Raw genomic sequence first — 25,335 nt, forward strand, 5'->3', positions numbered from 1 at the left:
GAGGAGCCAATCAGCTAGATGTTGCTGGGGCCACTGTGAGCCAATCATCAGCTGGCAGTCTGAAGGGCAGGGAAACAGCCCAATGAACATGACTGCAGAGGAGCCAATCAGCTAGATGTTGCTGGGGCCACTGTGAGCCAATCATCAGCTGGCAGTCTGAAGGGCAGGGAAACAGCCCAATGAACATGACTGCAGAGGAGCCAATCAGCTAGATGTTGCTGGGGCCACTGTGAGCCAATCATCAGCCGGCAGCTGGAAGTTTGCTGGCAGCTGGAAGTTTGCTGGGGCCCCTTTGGCTGTGGCTCTCAACAGGCGGTTGGGGATGTAGTTCAGTGGTATAATGCTTGCTTAGCATGCTCCAGGCCCTGGGTTCAACCTCTAGTACCATAACAAAACACAACAAAAATCATCAGGGGTCAAGGGACATACTCCATTCTACATCCTCCTCAAAGAAAGAATATCTGATAGGTAGGTAAAAGACTGTCTAGCTCTTGGCCCTGAACTTTCTATTTCTTATCATTTACACAGCATCTTCACATTTCCAAAGTAAGGTACCAACATTTATTAATCCTCACAACACCCCTGTGAGGTAGGTCAATATGTCCTTTATAGTAGAGAACAGAGGCAGACGTCTAGCAACCTGCTCAAACTTGCTTGAGACCACAGGGCTTCTGGGGAAGGACCACAGCTGAATCCAGAAGCTAGGTCCCAACATCCCACCACTGGTGGAAACTGCATGGGCATATTCTTACCAATGAAGGTTACATGAAGGACAAAGTACATAGCTCTCTCAGCCAACAACAGAAAACCAACAGTTCAAATGGCATTGGGGAACATGTCAATTAAAAAGACAAAACATTAACCAGTACATGAGTGAGGCAAGAGAACATGCTGCTGAGAAAGGCTGGAATCGTGATTGCAATAAGACAGAGACCAGGTGACCGGGAAATCTTCAGAACCATTTGGGAAAATGTAAACAAATCAGGAACCCATTCAAGGGGTGACCAGCTCAAATGCCTGAAGTTAGAAAAAGACAGTGGAAAAGTCCAACCACTCAATCTAACTTTAAAGTAGAAATGACAATAATGTTCATTCACATTAGAAAGGCCAATAATATTTGTAATGTAACTACTCGTAATTAGTATCCTATATGCACACCAACTTTCATCCCAAATAGTCCCTTTTCTTCACACGCAAGAACTGACCTTATAGCAGACTTTTCCCCTTCTACACATCAATCTATATACTGGCATAACTACCAAGTGGCTCAATAGCATACATCTCATGGTTAACTGGCTGAGTTAGGGACGGAATCCAGAAAAATAGACTGTATGCTGCTCCTCTCCTGCCTTTGCCCAGTTTCATCTGTGAAGTGCACATGGGTGAGCAGTTCATTCTTTTCTAAAGGGATTAGTGAACCTGGTTCAATATGCCATTTTAAAAGAAATAGGGGGAAAAAGGAGAAATCAAGACCTGCACTGTAAAGCATAATATCGGAGTAGATTTATTAGAACTACTCCAAAATTTTAGAGTGATACCATGATCACAAAGTTAAAAACTATAACTGTTATCGCTGGTTATTTTACAATAATTGGTTTAGTCTACAAGTTTAAGGCAAACATACAAATGCATTTGCTTTTCTTCAGAAATCATACTTCTAAATATTACATAAAGTCTGGCCCAAACCTTTTATGTTGATTAATTAAACGTAAGTTTGATTAAGATGCTTTACAAGAATGAATGAAATAAAGTATACAATGCTTTTTAAAAATGAAATTAAAAAAAAAAATTCAGAAAGGCAATCTTTATCTTGTTTGAACAATGTATTTTAAAAAGGTTAAACTTCAGAAATTATTTAAAGGTAAATAAGATTGGCAGCCATAAGGAATACTATTTATAAAGTAAACACAGTTATAGAGGCTACTTAAAAATAAAGACCGAACTTTGGGCTTCTGAGTAGGACGAGTGCACGATGACAGATCACTGTCTGGAGGAGCAGAGTGCAGCCTCACATCACACAGATGGGCATTGCGGGTGCACAGCGCTGCTCCACTATTTCTCAGAAAAAGAAGAGTAGATGCACTTTGTCAGCTGTTTTGTTTTCAGTGAGCATAAATGCTTTAACATCATTAAGAAAACAAAAATAAGATTTAAAGGAAGGCAGCCCTTTTTAATAGGAAGTAGAATGTGGCTTATGTGTCTCCATTTAACACTGCCAGGCAGTTCTGTAGTAACTGGAGGTTACCCTAAAAAGAAAGAAAAAATAAGTTATGAATGTCTTTAATTCAAAACAGTTTGAAAACATCTTACTGAAAATATACACGATTAGAAACCAAACCATTTAAAATTTGTTAAGATACCAGAATTTTGCAAACAGCCATTCATTACAGTCAAACAAGGGTTTAAAGACAAAAAAAATACCAGATACTTCAGTAAATTTCTATCTAGACCAATATTAATGGTTTGGATTATCTGACATGTTCTAATAAGGATAAAATATGCCTTTTGTGTCTAAGTTTAATTATTGAACTTGACTCCTAATTTTACGACAGGTTTTATTGCTTCCTTTAGCTATATATACATTAGCATAAATGTACAATTTTTTGTAAACACAGACCACTTAAAAAAGTATTCTATAAAATTATCCCTTGTACCTGCATACCCCTGGGTAGAACCAATGAACTTGCATCCAATTTTTTTTTTTTAAAGAGAGAGAGAGGGAGAGAATTTTTTTTTAATACTTATTTTTTAGTTTTCGGCGGACACAACATCTTTGTTTGTATGTGGTGCTGAGGATCGAACCCGGGCCGCACGCATGCCAGGCGAGCGCGCTACTGCTTGAGCCACATCCCCAGCCCCTTGCATCCAAATTTATAGATAATAAGGACAAAGACCGTTAAGTTACATTAACATGAAAAAGGGGGTGAAGGGACAGCTCTTCCTTACAGAAGAAAGTCAACTACAATGGAAGAATAATGATGGAATTAAAAAAAAAAAAAAACCCAACCATTTGGGTACCTGAATTTGCTTAGTATGTGTGAGGCCCTGGATTTGCTCCCCAGCCCCATTAAAAAAAAAAAAAAAAAAAAAACCGGAGAGACAGAGAAAGGAAGAAAAAAAAAAAAAAAGCTGGACACTGCAATCTTTGAGACTTGGGAGGCTGAGGCAAGAGGATCCCAAATTCAAGGCCAGCCTCAGCAACTCAGTGAGACTCTCAGGAACTTAATGAGACCCTTTCTCAAAATATAAAACAAAAAGAAGGACTAGGGATGTAGCTAAGTGCTACAACACCCCTGAGTTCAATCCCCAGTACTAAAAAAAATAAAAGAAGTAGGGCATGTTGGCATATGCCTATAATCCCAGTGATTCTGGAAGCTGAGGCTCATAAATTCAAGAACAGCCTTGACAACTTAATGAGACCCTATCTCAAAATTTTAGAAAAGGGGTAGGGATATGGCTCAGGGATAAAGGGCCTCTAGGTTTAATTCCTAGTACCCACACACACACACCCAAAAGGAGGAAGGAAATCGACATTTGGCAACTATCATTAAAAAAAAGTGATTCAGGCAAGAATCATTATTTTTTTGGTGGAGGGTGGGGTGGGGTAGGTGGGACATAATACTGGGGATTGAACTCAGGGTATTCTACCACTGAGCTACATCCTCAGACACTTTTGTGGGGGTGAATGAGTACTAGGGATTGAACCCAGAGGCACTTTATCACGGAGCTACATCCCCTACCCTTCTCATATTTTTGATACAGGGTCTCACTAAGTTGTCCAGACTGGCCTTGAACTTCCTACATCAGCCTCCCAAGTTGCTGGGATTACAGTGTAGCACCTAGCTTTAATCAATGGATCCTAAAAGCAATGTGGAAATACACTGTCAATACTACAGTTACTAGCCATAAGTAACTATTTCTCATCAATTAAAATTAAATGAAATTAAAAACTCAGTTCTGCAGCAGCACTACCCATATCTTAAGTGTCTGACAGCTAAAAGTGATCAGTGGTCATCATACTGGACAGTGCTGATTCTAGAACACTGCTATTACTATACAAAGTTATACTGGAAAGTACTGGTTATGGGATATTTATATAGTCCCAAAGTACTTCTCTCCACAGTATACCTCCCTCATAACTACAAAGTATAAAGTATCTTTCTTTGGGGGGTGGGGGGTGGTTGGTACTGGGGATGTGGCTCAATGGTTAAGCACTCCTGGGTTCAATCCCTGGTATAAAAGGGTGGTTTTTTTTTTGTATTTATTTTTTAGTTACAGGTGGACACAATATCTTTATTTTATTTTTATGTGGTGCTGAGGATCAAGCCCAGTGTCTCACACATGGTAGGCAAGCGCTCTACCTCTGAGCCACAACCCTAGTTCCCAATTTTTTTAAAAGTTAGTTTGGGGTGAGCCCTAAATAAACTTTCCTCCTCTAAAATTGTTCTTATTAGTTATTTTTTGTCACAGCAATGAAAACGCTAACTAAAACAGGGGTATTCTACAAATAGTCCTGTGCTCTTCAAAAATGTCAGTGGAGAAGCTGGGGGGTATAGTTCAGCAGGGAAGCATGTGCTTAGCCTGGGTTAGATCTCCAGCTCGGGGAACAATAAGACTATGTTCAAGAATACAAGTGATCTGGGACTGGGGTTGTGGCTCAGGGGTAGAGTGCTGCCTAGCACACGTGAGGCCCTGGGTTTGATCCTCAGCACCACATAAAAATAAAAAAAAAATGTATTTTGTCCAACTACAACTAAAAAATAAATTCTTTTTTAAAATAAAGAATACAGTGATCTAATCTAGCTTGCCGTTATAACTGGATTTCAATCATGTGGCAAGGCATAACTATAATAAATGAAATCCAAAGTAGTTTCCAACCACCTTTACTGTACATTTTACTAATATCTAGTATTTTCTTTTTTTTTTTTTAAGAAAGAGTGAGAGAGAGTGAGAAAGAGGGAGAGAGAGAGAGAGAACTTTAATATTTATTTTTCAGTATTTGGCGGATACAGCATCTTTGTCTGTATGTGGTGCTGAGGATCGAACCCAGGCCACACGCATGCCAGGTGAGCGTGCTACCACTTGAGCCACATCCCCAGCCCAATATCTAGTATTTTCAAAATAATTTATGTGGATTCTACAATGGAATTGTTCAACTGGGAAGGGCAGGGATAAAAGATGGACAGAACAAGTTCCATAAAGGGCATCAAAACAGAGCGGCAGAATTACTTCTGGTTTTTCTTTAGCACAGTAGGGTAACTAGTGTTTGTTTAATCTACAACAGCAAGATGAGGAGGTCCATGCCTACAATACCAGCTGCCCAGGAGGCTGATGCAGAATGATCCTAAGATTGAGGCCACACTAGGCAATTTAGTGAGACCCTTTTCTCAAAATAAAAAATAAAAAGAGGGCTGGGGATATAGCTCAATGGTAAAGTACCCCCAGGTTCAAATCCCTGAACCATAAAATAAATAAACTATATTTCAAAACCAGTAGAGTATGAAAATTTCCAATACATAAAAATGATTAATGTTGGAGAAATGGAAATACTTACTACTGATTTCATTATTTACAATGTGTACATGTACTGAATTACCATAATGTGCCTCATAAAGATGTACAAATCTTATAACTCAATTTAAAAAATGGGATTGTTCAGATTTTCAAAAGCATTTAAGAGAATCTGAATACAATGAGCAGGGTCTAGGAAATAGGAGCAGGAACAATGTCCAGCTACAAAAGTGGCATGTAGCTCCTGAAACAGCTCAAGACATGGATGAGGAAGATGAGCAGAAACAAAAAGAGAAAAAACTAGAGAAGCTAAATGTGAAGGCCTGTGGGAAAAGACCCCTAGGCCACAGGGGAAATTAAGAAATCTGTCAAAAAGTAAGTAGTTGCTTGAGCCTTAGATGTGTGACCTTGATTTCATTCATATTTAAATATCTGAATTCCCTGCTATAGTATCTTTTGCCACCTAAAGCTAGAATGAAGTATTATCTTGAAGTCTGTTGCAAATTTAAGAATAAACTTTTGCTTAAAAATAGTGGGGTAGGCAATGGAATATTACTCAGCACTCAATGGAATATTACTCAGCACTAAAAAATAACAAGATTGGCACTGGATTTGATTCTCAGCACCACATAAAAATAAAATAAAGATATTGTGTCCACCTAAAACTAAAAATAAATAAAAAAAATAAAAAATAACAAGATCATGGCATTTGCAGGCAAATGGATGGCATTAGAGCAGATTATGTTAAATGAAGTTAGCCAATCCCTAAAAAACAAATGCCGAATGTCTTCTCTGATATAAGGGAGGTGACTCAAAATGGGATAGGGATGAAGAGCATGAGAAGAAGACTACCACTAAATAGGGCAGAGAGGTGGGAGGGAAAAACAGGGAGAAGGAGAGTTGCACGAAAGATAGAAGGAGAACCTCATTGTTACACAGAATACATATATGAAGTTGTGATGAGAAAAAGAAAAAAAAAGTGTGTCACATTAGATTGGATAGAGAGAAAGGATGGGAGAGGAAGGGAGGAGTAGGGGGGATAGGAAGGGCAGAATAGACATTATGATTGATGTATGTACATTCCATGTATGTATTAGATGTCAAAATACATTCTGCTGTCATGTATGACTGAAAAAAAAAATAAATCGTATGGTAAAAAAAAAAAAAGAAAAAAAATAGTGGGGTAGGGAGGGGGAGTATGGGAGGAATAGAGAACTTTAGATAGGGCAGAGTGGTTAGAAGGGAAGGGATGGGCATGCATGGGGTTATTAATGTTGGTGGAACGTGATGATCATTATTATCCAAAGTACACATATGAAGACACAAATTGGTGTGAATATACTATGTATATACCCAGAGATATGAAAAATTGTGCTCTATATGTGTAATAAGAATTGTAATGTATTCCACTGTCATATATAAAATTTTTAAAAATAATTAAATAATAAATAAACAAACAAATAATATAGAGAAAGCCAGCCTCAGCAATGGTGAGGTACTAAGCAACTCAATGAGACCCTGTCTCTAAATAAAAAACAAAATAGGAGTGGGGATGTAGCTCACTGGTGGAATGCCTCCGAGTTCAATCCCGGGTACCTGCCCCCTATCCCCACAAAAAAAGAATGGGGGAGGGGAAAGAAATCTGAACACAGAGAAAAACTCATTTCAAAAGGTTTATAAAGGTACAGAGTCTAGAAATCAGAGGCAGAAATCAGCAAACTTTTTCTGCAAAAGACTAAACAGTAAATATTTTTGCACTGGAGAGACATTTGGTTTCTGTTTCAACTACTCCATGGCATAAGCAGCCAGAGACAAACTCGAATGAATGGCTGTGTTCCAAGAAAATCTTATTTACAGATACTTAAATCTGAATTTCATGTAATTATCACTATTCTTCATTTGCTTTTAAACAAACATTTAAAAATGTGAACATCATTCTTGGCTCACAGACTGTACCAAAACAGACTAGTTTGCCAACCCCCAATCTACAAAATTTAATAATTTTTTTGGTTGTGGTGATGGTGGTGCTGTGGATTGAACCACAGCCTTGCCCGTGCTAGGCAAGTACTGTACCATTGAGCTACATCCCAGCCCTTAAAGCAGAATTCTTGCTAGTTCAAATCTCTTTAAAAAGAATAAAACAGTGGACATTAGAAACCAACACAGGTTCAATAAAATTAAATCATGCCAAGCTTATCAAAACATTTTTGGGAGGGGGGTTACTGGGGAATGAACCCAGGAGTGCTTAACCACTGAGCCACATCCCCAATCTTTTTTTTTTTTTTAAATATAAACAGTGTAGATGGACACAATCTATTTTATTTATTTTATGTGGTGCTGAGGATAGAACCCAGTGCCTCATGCATGCAAGGCAAGTGCTCTACCACTGAGCTACAACCCTAGCCCCCCAATCCTTTTTATTTTGAGACAGGGTTTTGCTAAGTTGCTGAGGGCCTCGATAAATTGCTGAGGCTGGCCTGGAACTCGGATCCTCCAGCTTCCCAAGTTACTATGATTACAGGCATGCACCACCACACCCAGCATACTGAAAAAGGTATCATTATAAGCCAAATCCAGCCAGTGCAATATGGTAGTGAAAAAAGCTATCTTGGCTCAGATGTAGTTCACTGGTAGAACACATCTTGGTTTTATCAAGGTCTTGGGTTCAATACTTATCAACACAGAAACAGACATAAAAGCTATCTTATAAAAAAAGGTACCTTAAGTAAGGTCTAAATTATAAAAGGGGAATTAAATTTATCTTCAGGGGCCTGGGGATATGGCTCAAGCGGTAGTGCGCTCGCCTGGCATGCGTGCGGCCCGGGTTCGATCCTCAGCACCACATACAAACAAAAATGTTGTGTCCGCCAAATACTAAAAAAAAATAAATATTAAAATTCTCTCTCTCACTCTCTCTTTAAAAAAAAAAATCTTCTGGTTTAAATGATTTCTCAAGTCCTTTTAAAAACAAACAAACAAACAAACAAATAAATAAATAAATAAATTTATCTTCATTACTTTAGACCCATTCATTAGTTGATGCAGATCTGTATTCTTTATAGGGGGTTCCAAATACCTTGGTGCAGTTTTTAGCTTTAAGAATTAATTTAAGAATGTAAATGCTCTAATCTATCAAAAAAAATTACACTTAAACTGGGTGTGGTGGTACATTTCTGTAATACTAGTGACTCAAGAGGCTGAAACAGGAGGACAGCAATTTGGAGGCAGGCCTCAACAATTTAGCGAGAACCTGTCTCAAAATAAAACATAGCCAGGTGCAGTAGCACACACCTGTAATATCAGCAGCTCGGGAGGCTGAGGCAGGAGAATTACCAGTTCAAAGCCAGTCTCAGCAAAAGTGAAGCACTAAGCAACTCAGTGAGACTCTGTCTCTTAAAAAAAATACAAAATAGGCCTGGGGATGTGGCTCAGTGGTGGAGTGCCCCTGAGTTCAATCCCTAGTACAAAAAAAAAAAGGGATGGGTGGGTGGGGATATAGCTCAGTAGTGAAGTACCTTTAAGGGTACTTATCCTTAATAATAAACATTATTGGTTTAACTGACCCCCTCCCCCCAAAAAAACCAAAAACGACAACAACAACAAAAAAAACACCTAAAAGTTTATATTAATTTCTTAGAGAAATTTAAATACATTTTGTATTTATAGTCTCTCTAAAGATAGAAATGTTAAATAAACATTTTTGGTTTATTCTTTTTAAAATTTCTTTAATATAAAAAACTTATAGTGCTGGGGTATTATAGCTTGATGGTAAAGTGCATACCTAGCATGTGTTCAAACCCCAGAACACACATACACAAAAAAAAGTTCCCAAAACCATGTGTTCACCATCAACAATTTTCTTTCTTTCTTTTTTTTTTTTTTAAACTAAAAATACTTGGAAAAAAAAACTAGTTAAAAAATATTTTCCTGTTAGGTCCTAGATTCTTTCAGAGCAATATTCTTGCTTGAATTAAATAATCTTTAAAATATTTCTCAATTCTGAGATTATCTATTTTTAAAATTACCATAGTTTGAGGGCTGGCGTTATAGCTCAGTTGGTAGAGGGCTTACATTGCATGCCCAAGGCCCTAGGTTCAATCCCCAGCACCACAAAAAAAAAAAAAAAATTACCATAGTTTGAGCCAAGCTTTACCCTTTTATTACATGCAAGAAGAGGTTGTGGCTCAGAAGTACAGTGCTCACCTAGCACATGTGAGGCACTGGGTTCAATCCTCGGCACCACATAAAAATTATAAAGTTACTGTGTCCATCTACAACTGAAAAAAAATAATAATAATAAAAAGAGGTTTACTTCAAAGTAAACAAATACCAAACAGACCAGAAGGAAGCCATTTATTTACTAAAACCAAATATTTAACAGAGTGGGGCATGCCTATAATCCCTGCGACTCAGAGCAATTTAGCAAGATTCTGTCTTAACAAAATAAAGAACTGGAGATGTAGCTCAGTGGTAAAGCACTTGGGTTCAATCCCTAGTAAAACGTTAAACCAACTATTCTGAAGCAGTGTAATCATCTTGGAAAACATAATTCTCATTCAAGAACAGTTCTTAGGATGTCTTTATAGAAGATAACTATCATTAAAGGATTATCAATTTTATAACTGACTCAATTTTAAATGTCATGTCATTTAAATTTATTAAATCTTTTAACACAATTCTACCTTTGCATGCTTCAGTTCTAATTCTGCAAGTTCCACTAAATTTTTTCTAAATGCAGCAACTCTTCTTGTCTTAAAATCTATAAGTTCTGTGAACAACAAAAAAATAAATTAGAGTTAATTCACATAATAATCATGAAGCATACCTTGTGATTAAAAGGTAAGTTAACAGTACCTTGTTTTGCAGATTCAGATATTTTTTCAAACTTCTGACAACATAATTGTTGGGAAGTTTCAGCCTGTAGAACATCTTTATTTTTCGCTCTTGCTTTATCCAGTGCTTTGTTAGCATTTTCATAATCCACTAGTGATCGAGATCTTCGGTAGAGGAGATCCTATAAAACAATAAATCATAATGTATGATGTTATGTTTCTAGTAGTTTCACTCTACTATCTCCACTACCACCACCTCCAGATATAAATTTTTTTTCCCCAAAGAATTTCAATATTTATTTTTTAGTTTTTGGCGGACACAACATCTTTGTTTGTTTGTGGTGCTGAGGATCGAACCCAGGCCGCCAGCGCGCTACCGCTTGAGCCACATCCCTAGCCCCCAGATATAAAATTATATAGTGAATAATACAGTTACTTTTTTGTTTATTTATTCTGTTCTGACCCAGGACCTTGCACATGCAGCACTCTGCCATTGACTGAGTTACACCCCCAGGCCATAAATGTCTTTTTTAATTAACATCTTTACTGAGACATAATTCACACCATACATACCATTTAAACTACAAAATTTAAAATGAGAAATTATACTCCAACTGTAATTCAAATGTATGAATTGCCAAGATCATTGTAATATCATGTGTAGCTAATAAAATAAACAAACAAACAAGCAAACTACAAAATTTAATGGTTTTTAGTATGTTGACAATTATAAAACCATCACCATAACCAATTTTAGCCCTAGGCAACCATTACTCTGCTTTTGTTCCCCTTCACTTTTTCTTTCTTTCTTCTTTTTTAGCACTCTGAAGCCTAGCATACGCTAGCAAATACTGTATCACTGAACTACATACTTTGTCGTCCCCCCCCCCCCCCCCCGCCACTGGTTGGTTTGTTAGAGACAGTATCTCAATAAATTGCCCGTGCTGGCCTCAAACTTGCAATCCTCCTGCCTCACCTCCTGAGCAGCTGGGATTACAGGCGTGCAATACGTGGCTATTAATCTAGTACAGATTGGTCTATTCTGAATATTTCATAAAACTGAATCATATAACATGTATCTTTTGTGTCTGTGGCTTCTACCATTTATTAAGTTTCAAGTTCATCCATACTGTAACATGAATTAGTTACTTCGTTCCTTTCTATTGCAAAATAGTATTTCATTATACAGATATATACAATATTTAAGTTTATTAATTAATGTATTTATTTTTCTAATACTGGGATTGAATCCAGGAATTTGAGACAAATTCCCAGCCCTTTTTATTTTGAGACAGGATTTCACTAAATCACATAAGCCAACCTCAAACTCAAGATCCTCCTGCTACTGGGATTACAGGCATGTGCCACAGTACTCAGTGACAATTTAATTTTAATAGAGTTTGTTTTATTTTTCTCACTGGTTGATAAGCTTAAACTATTACCTAACTAATCCAAGATCAAGAAAATTTATGTCTGGGTAGTATTCTAAAAGTTTTTCAGTTTTAGCTATTTTATATGTTCTGTTAGGAAGGGGTCAAATTTCATCCTTTTGCATGTGGCAATAGCTGTCCCAGTATCAGCTGTTGAAATCATTTTTTTTTTTTTGGGGGGGGGGAGCGTTGCAGAGAATACCAGGGACTGAACTCATGGGTACTCAACCACTGGGCCACATCTCCAGCCCTATTTTGTATTTTATTTAGAGACAGGGTCTCACTGAGTTGCTTAGTGCCTTCCTTTTACTGAGGCTAGCTTTAAACTTGCAATCCTCCAGCCTCAGCCTCCAGAGCCACTAGAATTACAGGCATGGGCCCCCTCGCCCAACAAAATCATTCTTGTCCCTACTGCATTATCTTAGCATGCTGTCAAAATCAGTTGACTGACTCAGTAAACTTGAACTAGAAGGAAATTTTTCTCAACTCGATAAGAAAAAAATCTCCAAAAAACATCATACTCAATGGGAGAAACGAAAAGTATTCTGCTAAGATCAGAAACAAAACAAGGAGGATGTCTCTTCTAATCACTCTTTTCAACACTGTAAAAGTCCTAATTAATGCAGTAAGAAAGGGAAATAAAAGGCATACAAATCAGGAAGGAGAAATAACACTGTCTTTGTACATAGACCTGACTGTGCAGAAAATCTGAAATAAAGGGAAAAAAAAATCTCCTGGAGGGAATAGGAGCTAATAAATGATTACAACAAGACTGGAGGACACAAGGTTAATATATACAAAAGTAAATCACCTTTTTTTGGGGGGTACTGGGGATGGAACTCAGAGGCACTCAACCACTGAGCATGTGCATCCCCACACTATTTTGTATTTTATTTAGAGACAGGGTCTTACTGAGTTGCTAAGCACCTCGTCTTTGCAGAGGCTGGCTTTGAACTCCAGATCCTCCTCACTCAGCCTCCTGAGCCACTGGGATTACAGGCTTGTGTCTCCACATTCTTACATATTGGTAATGAACAATTGGAATTTGTTAAAAAAAAAAATTATAGTGACACTCCCCAAAATGAAACAAAATGAAATACTTAGACATTTATTTCATAAAGATATACCAGATTTGCATGAAGAAAACTACAAATCTCTGATGAAAGAAATAAAAGAAGCTGGGTACAGTGTGCATGCCTGTAATCCCAGTACCTTAGGCTGAGGCAGGAGGAGTTCGAGTTCAAAGCCAACCTCAGCAAAAGTGAGGCACTAAGCAACTCAGCGAGACCCTATCTCTAAATAAAATACAAAAAAGGGCTGGGGATGTAGCTCAGTATTTGAGTGGCCCTGAGTTCAATCCCTGGTAACCCACCCCCAACTGGAAAGAAAGAAAAGAAAGAAAGAAAAAAGCTAAATAAATAGATATTCCATATTCATGGACAGAAAGACTCAATATTTGCAAGATAGCAATTCTTCCAAACTTGATTTACATATTCAATGCAATTCAATCAAAATCCCAGCAAGTTACTTTGTAAATATCAACAAACTGATTTTAAAGTTTAAACAGAGAGGCAAAGAACCTACAATAGCCAACACAATATGGAAGGAGAACAAAGTTGCAAGACTAACATTACCCAATTTCAAGTCTTACTATACTACAGAGGTTTTGTATGATGAAAGAACAGACAAATAGATCAATGGAACACTGTTTTAGCAACATAGTCAAAAACAGCCCAGAAATAGAACCACACAAATACAGTCAACTGATCTTTTCACAAAGGAGCAAAGATAAGACAAAGAACAAAGAGATTTTTCAAAGAGTTCTGTTTTTTTTTTTAGTACTAGGGATTAAACCCCAAAACACTTTACCACTGAGATGCTTTCCCAGTCCACCGCCCTCTTTTTGGGGGTGAGAAAGGGTTTCACTAAGTTGCTGAGGTTGGCCTTAAACTTGTGCTTCTCTCCTGCCTCAGCCTCCAAATTGCTAGGAATACAGGTGTATGCCACCACACAGTAATAAGAGGTTCTGAAACAAATAAAAATCCACATGCAATAAGAAATGTTTAAATTATACTTAGATTTTACACCCTTCACAAAAGTTAACTAAAATGAATCATAAACCTAAATATAAAAGGCAAGGCTATAAAACTCCTAGAAGGGCTGGGGGTTTGGTAGAACACTTTCCTAGCACTAATGAGGTCCTGAGTTTGATTCCCAGCACCCAAATAAGTTTGTTTGTTTGTTTGTTTGTTTTAAATAAAAACTTGTCTGCAAAAGATGCTGCCTAGAAAATGAGAAGACAAGGGGATACAGCTCAACTGGTAGAGTGCTTGCCCCACATGCACAAGGCCTTAAGTTCAAACCCAGCACCACATTAAAAAAAAAAGAAAATGAGAAGACAAGTCACAGACTAGGAAAAAATATAAACAATCCAACTTAAAAATGAGCAAAAGAGGGCTGGGGTTGTGGCTCAGAGGTAGAGCATGCGCCTAGCATGTGTGAGGCACTGGGTTCAATTCTCAGCACCACATAAAATAAAATAAAGACACTGTGTCCACCTATAACTAAAAAATAAATATTTAAAAAAAATGGGCAAGAGATACCTTAGCAAAAACAAAAGACAGATCAACATATGAAAACATGTTTCACATCATTTTAGAGAAATGTGAATTAAAATACAAGGAGAGTCAGCATAATGGTACATGCTTATAATCCCAGTGACTGGACTGGCCAAGGGAGGTTTGCAAGTTCGAGAGCAGCCTCAGCAACTTAGTAAGACTCCAACAACTTAGATCCTGTCTCAAAATAAAAAAATAAATAAATAAAAAAAAGGACTGGGGATGTAGCTCTGTGGCAAAGTGTTCCTGGGTTCAATGCTCAGTGAAAAAGAGAAAGAGAAAGAAAGAAAGGAAGGAGGGAGGGAGACAATGAAATACCACTATATATCTATTAGAACGGCCAACATCCAGAACACAGACAATATACACCAATGCGGGTAAGGATACAGACATTGCTAGTAGAAATGCAAATGGTACACCAACTTTGGAAGACAGTTTGGTGGTTTCTTACAAAATTAAACACAGTCTTACTCTATGACAAAGCAATTTCACTTAAAAAAATTTTTATAGATGGACAGCAAGCATGCCTTTATTTATTTTTTTATATGGTGCTAAGGCTCAAACTCACACATGCTAAGGAAACGCTCTGCCACTGAGCTACACAGCCCCAGCCCAGCAATTGCACTCTTTACTTACACCAATAAATGTCTTCACAAGCCTGCACATGGGTAATTATAGCAGCTTTACTTCTAATTGCTAAAACTTGAAAGCAACATACATGGTCTTTAGTAGATGAATGGATAAGCTATGGTATATCCAAATAAGGAAATATTACATATCTTTAAAAGAAATTAGTTATCAAGCCAAGAAAAGACAACAGAAGAAATTTAAATGCTTATTACTAAGTGAAAGAAGTCAATCTGAAGAGGCCACATGCTGTATGATTCCAATTACATGACACTCAGGAAAAGCAAAACTATGAAGATAGTAAAAGATAAGTGGTTAGCCAGGTATGGTAGCACATGCTCATGGTTCTAACTACTCAGAAGGCTGAGGCAGCAAGATCATTGAGCCTAGGGTTCAAGACCAGCTTGGGCAACACAAACCCTGTCTTAAAAAACAATCAATAATAATAAAAATAAATCAGTAAAATAAAATAAATAAAAACTATATCAAGCTGGGGATAGAGAAGATGAACAGACAGAACATAGCACATTTTTAGGTCACTGAAACTATCCTATATAATACTATAATAATGGTACATGTCTACACCTTTTCCAAACCCAAAGAACACACAAAATCAAGAGTGTAAACTATAGATTTTGGCGTTGTAGGTAGACACAATACCTTTATTTTATTTTTTTTGTGGTGCTGAGGATCGAACCCAGTGAAATACATGAGGACCATGAAATACATGAGGACCTTCTCTTGGCATGGAAGCCAAGGAGGGATAGGCCTGGCATTGGGAACTTCTAGTGGCTCTCCTGTAGTGACAGACAGCCAAAAGCATGTGACCTTCCCCTCTGCTCTGCTAGAAAGGTTCCTCATAGTAGCACCAGAGATGGCATAACCCATTAAGAACTGAACAGCCTACCTTTAACCTTTTTTTTTTTTTTAAGCTAGCTGTTGATGAACCTTTATTTTATTCATTTATTTATATGTGGTGCTGAGAATCGAACCAAGTGTCTCACACATGTGAGGCAAGTGTTCTACCACTGAGCCACAACCCCAGCCACCTTTAACCTTTTTTGGAAAAGAACATTTTATAGAATCTCTTCAATGTCTCTGGATATAAATAAAGCAGGCACAGGCCCCATTTTGTGGAGCCTGATCTGTCTGGTCAGCTTGCCAGTCCTGCCTCTGCTTTTGAAACTACTTTTTATGTTCTACGGTTCATCTGCCGTTCTATTTTTCCTAGCTTTTATTTCTAAGCTAGCCCATTCCACTGAAGGGAACCCCATTCCCCCCACCAGGGTGGGACATGGGTGGGAGACTTTGTTGCCTGGTCTCTTTCTTTTTTTTAATATTTATTTTTCAGTTTTCGGCAGACACAGCATCTTTATTTTATGTGGTGCTGAGGATCGAACCCAGCGCCCCGTGCATGCCAGGCGAGCGCGTTACCGTTTGAGCCACATCCCCAGCCCTGCCTGGTCTCTTTCATTCCGTAAATAAAACAAATAAAAATAAAGTGGGGTCATTTATTCATTTGCCACATGTTGGGGCTCATGCATGCTAGGCAAGTGCTCTACAACCGAGCTTCATTCCAGCCCCAAATTACTTTTAAGTTCATCACATTGTTTCACCTTATCTGTAGCTCATTCTGTTTTATTGTTGAGTGGTATTCCACAGTATGCCAATAGCACAGTCTGTATAGACATCTGTGTTGTTACCAATTTAAAACTATTACAAATAAAATCGCTGTGAAGGTATGCATAGAAATATGACTTCACTTCTTGTGGGTAAACACCCAGAAGTGAAATAACTTGTTTTTGTTTTAAATTAAGTCTCTGGTTAAGTGTTTACAATGTATATTAAATAAGTACATATTTGTTGTTTTGTGTAAAATAAAACAATATACCTTTTTTTTTTTTTTTTTTTTGGTACTGGGGATTGAATCCTGAGGCCCTTTACCACTGACCACATCCTTGGTCCTTTTTATTTTGACATAGGGTCTCACTAAATTGCTAAGACTAACCTTGAACTTGTGATACTCCTGCCTCAGCCTCCAAAGATGCTTGAACTACATGCATATACCACAATACCCAGCTGTGGACAATACACCTATAAGTGTCTAAATACTCAAAATTAAAAGGTTTTTGATTATTTGATAAAAATTGTCAGCCAGGCTGGGCGAGGTGATACACATCTGTAATCCCAGCGGCTCAGGAGGGTGAGGCAGGAGGATCACTAGTTCAAAGCCAGCCTTAGCAATTTATCAAGGCGCTATAGCAATTCAGTGGCAGAGTACTCACCTAGCAAGTGTGAGGCACTGGGTTCGATCCTCAGCACCACAAAAAAATAAAATAAAGGTATTGTGTCCATCTACAACTAAAAATATATATATTTTTAAAAAAAGGATCAGGAAGTGGCTTGGTAATTAAAGCAACCCTGGATTTAATCCCTGGTACAAAAAAAAAAAAAAAGTCAGCCGGGCATGGTGGTACATGTCTATAATTCCAGTGGCTCTGGAAGCTGAGGCAGGAGGACTATGAGTTCAAAGCCAGCCTCAGCAACTTAGCAAGGCCCTAAGCAACTTAGTGAGACCCAGTCTCTAAATAAAATATATTAAAAAAAAAAAAAAAAAAAAAAAAAAAAAAAAAACCTGAATGGGGATTTGGCTCATTGGTTAAAGTGGCCCTGGGTTTAATTCCCAGTACCAAAATAAATAAATAAATAAATAAATACCTCTGATCAGATAGGAATTTCTGTAGAATATCAAGTTTTTAGTGCTTTGTAGACATCTATGTTAAAAAATGTTTTTGAGGACTGGAGTTGTGGCTCAATGGTAGAGTACTTGCCTGGCATCTGTGAGGCCCTGGGTTCGATTCTCAGCACTGCATATAAATAAATAAATAAAATAAAAGATCCATTTATAACTAAAAAAATATTTTAAAAAATGTTTTTGATTACTAAGAGGTTTTTTGCACATAGCTTTCTAACAAGAAATGTGAATTGCCCTAAAATTAAGCATGTTTTTGTTTCATGGTGCTTTCATCCTCGATGGAGGACTCATACAAACTTCATTATGTTTTTGCAGGAGTTTACCTAAAGAATTATACCAAATTTTTGGTTTTTAATTTCTAGATCATATTATATCAAAGGTTTATAAACTTTTTAAAAAATATTTATTTTTTAGTTACAGACACAATATCTTTATTTTTATGTGGTGCTGAGGATTGAACCTCATGCATGTGAGGCAAGCACTCTTCCTCTGAGCCACAATCCCAGCTCCAAAAAGTTTATAAACTTTTATGTGGGATTCCCTGATCTACAATTCCAAGAGGAGAAAAAAAAATTTACATTTGAAAATATAATATCCCAAAATAAGCTATCCTTTAAACAGTTTAAGTCCAGCAACCTGTAAAGAAATGAACAATAATTACCTTAGCCGCTTGAGATTCTCTTAAGTAATATTTCAAAAGGTCAGAAAGTTTGAGGTCTTCATCAGCAGATACTCTTGCTTCTATTTTCTGAAAAAAGGGGGGAACTGGGTATGAAATCAATAAATCATCACTCAATATTCTCAATAATTACGAAAAAAATTAAAGTTATAAATAACTGCAGTATCTGTTTTATCTAGCTTTCTTTCCCTTTTCCTTCCTGCTAGTTTTTTGCTTTTCTTTGCAACTCTGACAAAACATGAACAGAAAAATCAGATCAATGACATTAGTGAACTTACAGAAAGATTTTATATCTGATTCCAGTGCTTGGCTACAACAGGTGTCAACATCAATAGCTTGTTAATGTCAATAGCTTCATTTATTTATTTCAATGGCAAGTGCTATGTACATATGATTTTAAGGTAACAAAGGCTGGCAATAGCAGATTAGATAATTCAAACCAAACCTTCTTAAGTAGAAAATCTGGTCAAAGCATTAATAAAAAGTACTTGAGGACACCAAAGAAGCATCAACATGTAGTAAATTGAGCTGGGATGGAAATGGGAAGTAGCCATGCCAGACTTAAAAAGATGAGAACTCTTTGAATCTGGAGAGACCTAGGATAAGAGAAATGTCAATCAAATGCAATATTGGGCTTCTTTGGATCCTGACTCAGACTACAGCATTTGGTGACATTAAGAGGAATCATGGATAACAGTAAGGGCCATATTAAATCTAATAATTCTTATCTGTAAAAAGGAGAGATGTACACAAAAGGACATAAAACAGAATAAATATGAATTTTTTTATGATAAAAGAACTGTAAGCAATATAGAATATGCTAATTTTCTTGGAATCTTGGTGACAAAGGTATAAGAATATGTTGTACTATTTTTTAACTTTACTATAAATAAGAAATTATCATCAAAAGTTAAAAACAAACAAAAAACCCTACATGCACACCAGCAAGCTGTGGAGCAAACTGAATGTTCTCAATCATTCTGCTAGAAGCGTAAATTGGTACAATCACTTTGGGAAACAAATTGGCAGTATCTACTGAAGCTTTTCATATGAATACTCTATGATCCACCAATTTGCTTCCTAGTTATATATACCAACAGAAATGTATACTGGAGTTCTGCCAAGGATATACAATTGTCTTTTTTTTAATATTTTTGGTTGTAGATGGACACAATAAATTTATTTTATTTATTTTTTATGTGATGCTGAGGATCAAACTCTGTGCCTCACACATACTAGGCAAGCGTTCTACCACTGAGCTAAACCCTAGCCCATACAATTGTCTTAACAGTATTATCTGTAAAGAATCCCAGACCCGCTTCGGGCAGCGGTGCTTGCTTATAATTCCAGCTACTTGGGAGGTTGAAGCAGGATTGTAAATTCAGGGCCAGCTTCAGCAATTAGTGAGATCCACTGCCTAATAAAAAGAACTGGGGATGCAGCTAAGTGATAAAGCATCTCTGGCTTCAATTTCCAATATCCAAAAAGGAACCCCTGTTGGGCACACTGGTGCACACCTGTAATCCCAGGGACTCTGGAGGCTAAAACAGGAAGATCACAAGTTCAAGGCCAGTCTCAGCAACTTAGACCCTTTCTCAAAATAAAAAGGGTTGGGAATGTAGCTCAGTGGGAGAGAACCACTGGGTTCAAGCCCAGTACCACAATCAATAACACCGACATACAGAACCCAAAACAAACTATACAAATGACTACCAACTAAAACAGATAAATTAATGGAATACTATACAGCAATCAGAAAAAAGGAAATACACGTATGCAACATGGGGATCAATGTTGAATAAATAAAACTAGACATAAAGAATACATACTACATAAGCATTTATATAACAGAAACAAAATAAATCTCTAGTGTCAGAAACTAGGAAAGTGGTGTATTATGAGGTAGGTGAAGAGGGGCAGGGCATTCTGTGTAGCTGGTAATGTTTTATTTCTTGATCTTGGTGTTGACAACAATTGTGAAATTTCATTGAGTCATATGTACACTTCTGATGTATATATGACTATTTATCTAATATACTGCAATAGAAGGTTAAAAAAACTTGAAGCTTCTAAAAATTACTACATTGTAGAGAAACAAAACTACGGAATCCTTTTTCTTTTGAAGTGCTGGGGATTAAAACTCAGGGCCCTGTTCATGTGAGGCAAGTGCTCTACCACTGAGTTACACACCCAGCCCAGGAATTTCTTACAAAGTATTCTAAAAATTTATTTAGATTGATAATAGTAGATAATATGGGTGTTTTAAAATATGACTCCCCTCCTACCATTGAAAAGTAGGCTATATGCCCCCACCCCTTAAATCAAGATTCTTAGACTGACCAATAGTAAGCACTGTGCCCGTTTCTAGGTCTCAGCTTTAACAAACCAGTAGCTTTCAATTCCTGTTATATGGGGTGGCTCACTTCTAGAAACTAAACACCAGGTTGTAAAACACAAACAGTCTTGTGGAAAAGGCCACATGTATATGGGACGGCTTCTCCTAGCTCCCGCCTCCAGCCACCTAATGCGGTAGCGAGGCTTACAGAAGAGACTAGCAAGAGAGAGAGAACACGCCAGGGAGTGGGCTTTTATTGGGGAACAAAAAATTCCAGGGAAAATTCCATTCAATGAAGGTTAATGGGGGCAGCATCCCAAGATCAGGGGCAATGACTGGGTCTTTGGAGCAGTGGCCAGACACACCTCTGCACAGACAAGCCCTCGGACCTGGAGAAGGGTGGGGAATAGCTCTGACACCTGTGTCTAAGCGCCTCTCGCCCAGCCAGGGAGGTAACTCAAATCACATGTGAGGATGGCCTCCCACACTGTACTGTAGTCTGAAGGTTCTTTCTGCCTACTGTGCTCCTTCCTTTCTATTCTTCACAATATATCTCTTGTATATCTAATCCTATCTTGAAGTCTATTTCTCAGTGTACTTGACAATTATATTTTGGGATAGGTCTTTATGCTTTTTATGTAAATGCACAGAAAACCACCATATATTCCTAGAAGATGCTCAGTAATACAAACATGAAAGGGATAAGAATGGCATTATGGATATGAGGGTGTCACCACCTACGCATTTGTCCTTTGTGAGAAAGTTTTTTTTTTTTTTTTTATCCCTACTATACATAACTCAATTGGCAGATTTCTATACTGGACTGGCAACCACTTCTCAGCTAAATACCATTAAACAGCTAAAAAACATTTCCACTGGTTTATCAACTGTTAAATAATATCTAGACTCTAACAGTAAATTATTATAGTAAATTATTACTACAGGGAGTACAACTTTACCACAGTTGTATACTTCCCTCGTATTGACAATTTTTTTTTTTCGGTGGTGCCAGAGATTGAACCCACGGGCACTTAACCACTGAGCCACATCCCCAGCACGTTTTATTTTTAATTTTAAGACAGGGTCTTACTAAGTTGCTTAGGGCCTTGCCACATGCTGAGGCTGACTTTGAACTTGTGATCCTCCTGTCTCAGTTTCCCAAGCTGCTAGGATTACAGATGTGCACCACCTTACCCATGATACTATTCATTTTTGTGGAGAGCAGGGGACTACTGATCAAACCTGCAGCTTCATAAATGCTAAGCATGTAACAACTCCATCACTGAGCTACACCAGTAGTCCCAACACTGTTTTTACTATTTATTCTGTGGTGCTGAGATAACACTATTAATTTTTAAACCAGCATGTTACAGAATATCAAAAGCAACACAGTCCTTAATTTTTAAATTTTTAAAAAATATTTATTTATTTATTTGTATGAGGTGCTAAGTATCACACCCATTACCTCACACATGTGAGGCAAGTGCTCCACCACTGAGCCACAGCCCAAGCCCATAATCCAGTCTTGATATAGTTAAAATGAATCTAAGACTTCCTCTGAATTTACAAAGCTCCAGAAAAGGATTGATTGTTCTTCATAAAAAATAAACTCAGTCTTCTTCTTCTCTTTTTTTTTTTAAGTTGTCTATAGAATTTTATTTTATTTATCTACATGCAGTGTTGAGAATTGAGCCCAATGCCTCACACATTCAAGGCAAGTGTGCTACCGCTGAGCCCCAGCAACAGCTCCAAACTCGGTCTTCCTAATGAATGTTTTCTTTTATACAAATACCAAAACTCTTTAACAAAAACAATTTCCTGAAAAACTCTCAGTAAAATTAAAATCTGTCATAATCCTGAAATATACTCATCTTCCTCAATAAATTATTCACAACTACAAAAAGTTAAATATTACTATATGCAGAGATTTAGATCCTCAAAGGTTTAATTACCTTTTTGAAAAAAATTATTATGGTAATAATACATGACACAAGATGTATCCTTTTAGCAGATTTTTAAGTATACAATATAATACTGTTCATTATAGTACAGATATATCACTATGCAGTAGATCTCCAGAATTTAGTACTTACTCTAGTTTTATCAAACAGTTCTGAAACTTTGAGGAAAAACCTGGAAGGGAAAAATATTTTCATCAGAAGCTACATTTGAAATAATTTCCCACATCAGATATTTACAGAATATGTTCCCAAACCAGTTCATTAATGAGCATTATTGTTTCCTTACATAAAACATTCAATGGTCTTATTAACTGGAGACTTCATTTAGTTCAGGAAAAACCTCCCATACTTCCACCAATATAACACATTACTTGAAATCTGTTATAGGAAATTTCCCCATTTCATTTCAATACAAAATCTAAGCCATATACCAAACTTAAAATTTATCTTGATATTCCTTTAAGTAATATATCACATAATACTAAATAGAGACTGTTCTTTCAACATTATTACAGAAATACAAAGCAATTACACTGAAAGAGACAAAAAGTTGACTGATCTACTGGGCAGCACTAAAGCTGGAGAACTTCTTAAAGTTACTGGAGAATTATACATTTTTGATACTGTAATTGAATCCAGGGGTACTTTACCACTGAGCTACCTCCCCAGTCCTTTTTATTTTGCAACAGACTCTCACTAAGTTGCTGAGGATCTCACTAAGAGGCTGAGGCTGGGTCTCAAACTTGGGATCCTCCTGCTTCCTGCTTCAGTCTCCTCTGAGTTTCTGGGATTACAGGCATGTGCTACATGCTCAGTGATAGTTTTATTTTAAACATTTTCAAATATAGCTACTTTGTTTTGAAAAGTAATGAAAATGAACAACCAATTCCTAGCTCAGAATTAATTTTCCCTTTACTAAACAGTGTGTCAAATGCTGATATCAATTGAAAACTATCTCACCTGGCATGGTGGTGCTCACCTATAATCCCAAGTGGTTGGGAGGCTGAGGCAGGAGGATATCAAATTCAAATGAGCCTCACTAATTTAGCAAGGCCTTGAGCAACTCAGTGACCCTGTCACTAATAAAATATAAAAAAGGGCTGGGGATATGGCTCAGTGGTTAATTGCCCTTGGGTTCAACCCCTGGTACCAAAAAAAAAAAAAAAAAAACAAACAAACCAGTATCACAGGGACTAGGTTTATAGCTCAATGGTAGACTGTATGTTTAGCATATTCAAGACCACGTGAAACTATTAAAAAGCATTCTGTAAAATACATAATCATAGATGGCATGATAATTGGATTAGGGCAAACTACAGAAAGCAAAACCACAATTTAAGCCAGGTGCAGTGGTGCACACCTGTAATCCCAATGGCTTGGGAGGCTGAGACAGGAAGATCAAAGCAAGCCTCAGCAACCTTGAGAGCCTAAGCAACTCAGTGAGACCCTGTCTCTAAATAAAATACAAAATAGTGCTGGGGATGTGGCTTAGTGGTGGAGTGCTCCTGAGTTCAATCTCTGACACCCCTCCCCTCCCCGTCAAAAAAAAAACACTATTTACTAAACTTTGTTTTACTGAACACAATTTGCCTTAACAGATTGTTTGATAGCATGGCAAGGTTTATTTTTTTCTTCTTATCAAAGACTTAAGTATTAATTCTTCACATGTCTATAATTCCAGCAACTTGGGAGGCTGAGGCAGGAGGATCAAATTCAAAGTCAACCTCAGCAACTTAGTGAGATAAAGTCTCTTACTTTGTTCCAAATATTGGCCCTTAAATGTGTACTAAACACATTTAGAGAAGAGGAAAGTTCAAGAATATGTCTTGAAAAAAGAAATGAATTATGAAAATAGTTTTCCCACTTAAACATTGTTTTAAAATGTATTTGATCTAAGTGTTGTGGTGCATGCCTCTGGCTATTCCAGAGACTAAGGCAGAAGAATCACAAGTTTGAAGCCAGCCTCAGTAACTAAGCAAGATTCTGTCTCAAAATACAAGAAATAAAAATAGCTAAGGTTTAGGGACTGGGGTTGTGGCTCAGCGGTAGAGCCTACCACCTGCGAGACCCTGGGTTACCTCAGCACCACATTAAATAAATAAATAAAAATAAAGATATTGACAACTACAACCAAAAAATAAATATACAAAACAAAAAAACAGATAAGGCTGGGCCGGTGGCGTACACCTGTAATCCCAGTGGCTCAAGAGGCTGAGGCAGGAGGATTGTGAGTTCAAAGCCAACCTCAGCAACAGCGAGGCACTAAGCAACTCAGTGAAACCCTGTCTCTAAATAAAATACCAAATAGGGCTGGGGATGTGGCTCAGAGTTTGAGTGCCCCTGAGTTCAATCCTTGGTCCCTGCTCCCACTCCCAAAAAAACAGCTGGGGATGGAGCTCAATGGTAAAACCCTTGCCTAGAATGCACAAGTCACTAGGATCAATCCCCAATATCATAAATAAATAAGCAAACAAATATATATTTGAATTATTTTTCAATAAACAAGTAATATTATAGGAGCAACTAAAATTAACTAGTTAAAACAATTAGCATAAAGTCAATAAAGAATCCCAAGTTTGAGGCCAGG

At 37.3% G+C, this 25,335-nt stretch overlaps 1 protein-coding gene across 2 annotated transcripts in view; it reads right to left on the bottom strand.

Annotated features, from left to right (window-relative positions):
- Positions 1–560: 560 nt before the first annotated feature.
- The window catches only part of Snx6 (sorting nexin 6), a 57,100-nt gene continuing 32,325 nt past the window's right edge, over positions 561–25,335 (bottom strand). For both annotated transcript variants that reach the window (XM_077799523.1, XM_026414335.2), the window contains exons 10-14: positions 22,881–22,920; positions 18,435–18,521; positions 10,366–10,525; positions 10,194–10,279; positions 561–2,246 (exon numbers count right to left, since the gene is read on the bottom strand). In XM_077799523.1, the coding sequence (XP_077655649.1) occupies positions 2,193–2,246; positions 10,194–10,279; positions 10,366–10,525; positions 18,435–18,521; positions 22,881–22,920 (427 nt within the window). In that variant the 3' untranslated portion in view covers positions 561–2,192. The remainder of the gene's footprint in view (positions 2,247–10,193; positions 10,280–10,365; positions 10,526–18,434; positions 18,522–22,880; positions 22,921–25,335) is intronic.

The sequence above is a fragment of the Urocitellus parryii genome, chromosome 6, assembly GCF_045843805.1.
Source record: "Urocitellus parryii isolate mUroPar1 chromosome 6, mUroPar1.hap1, whole genome shotgun sequence".
Lineage (NCBI taxonomy): Eukaryota > Metazoa > Chordata > Mammalia > Rodentia > Sciuridae > Urocitellus > Urocitellus parryii.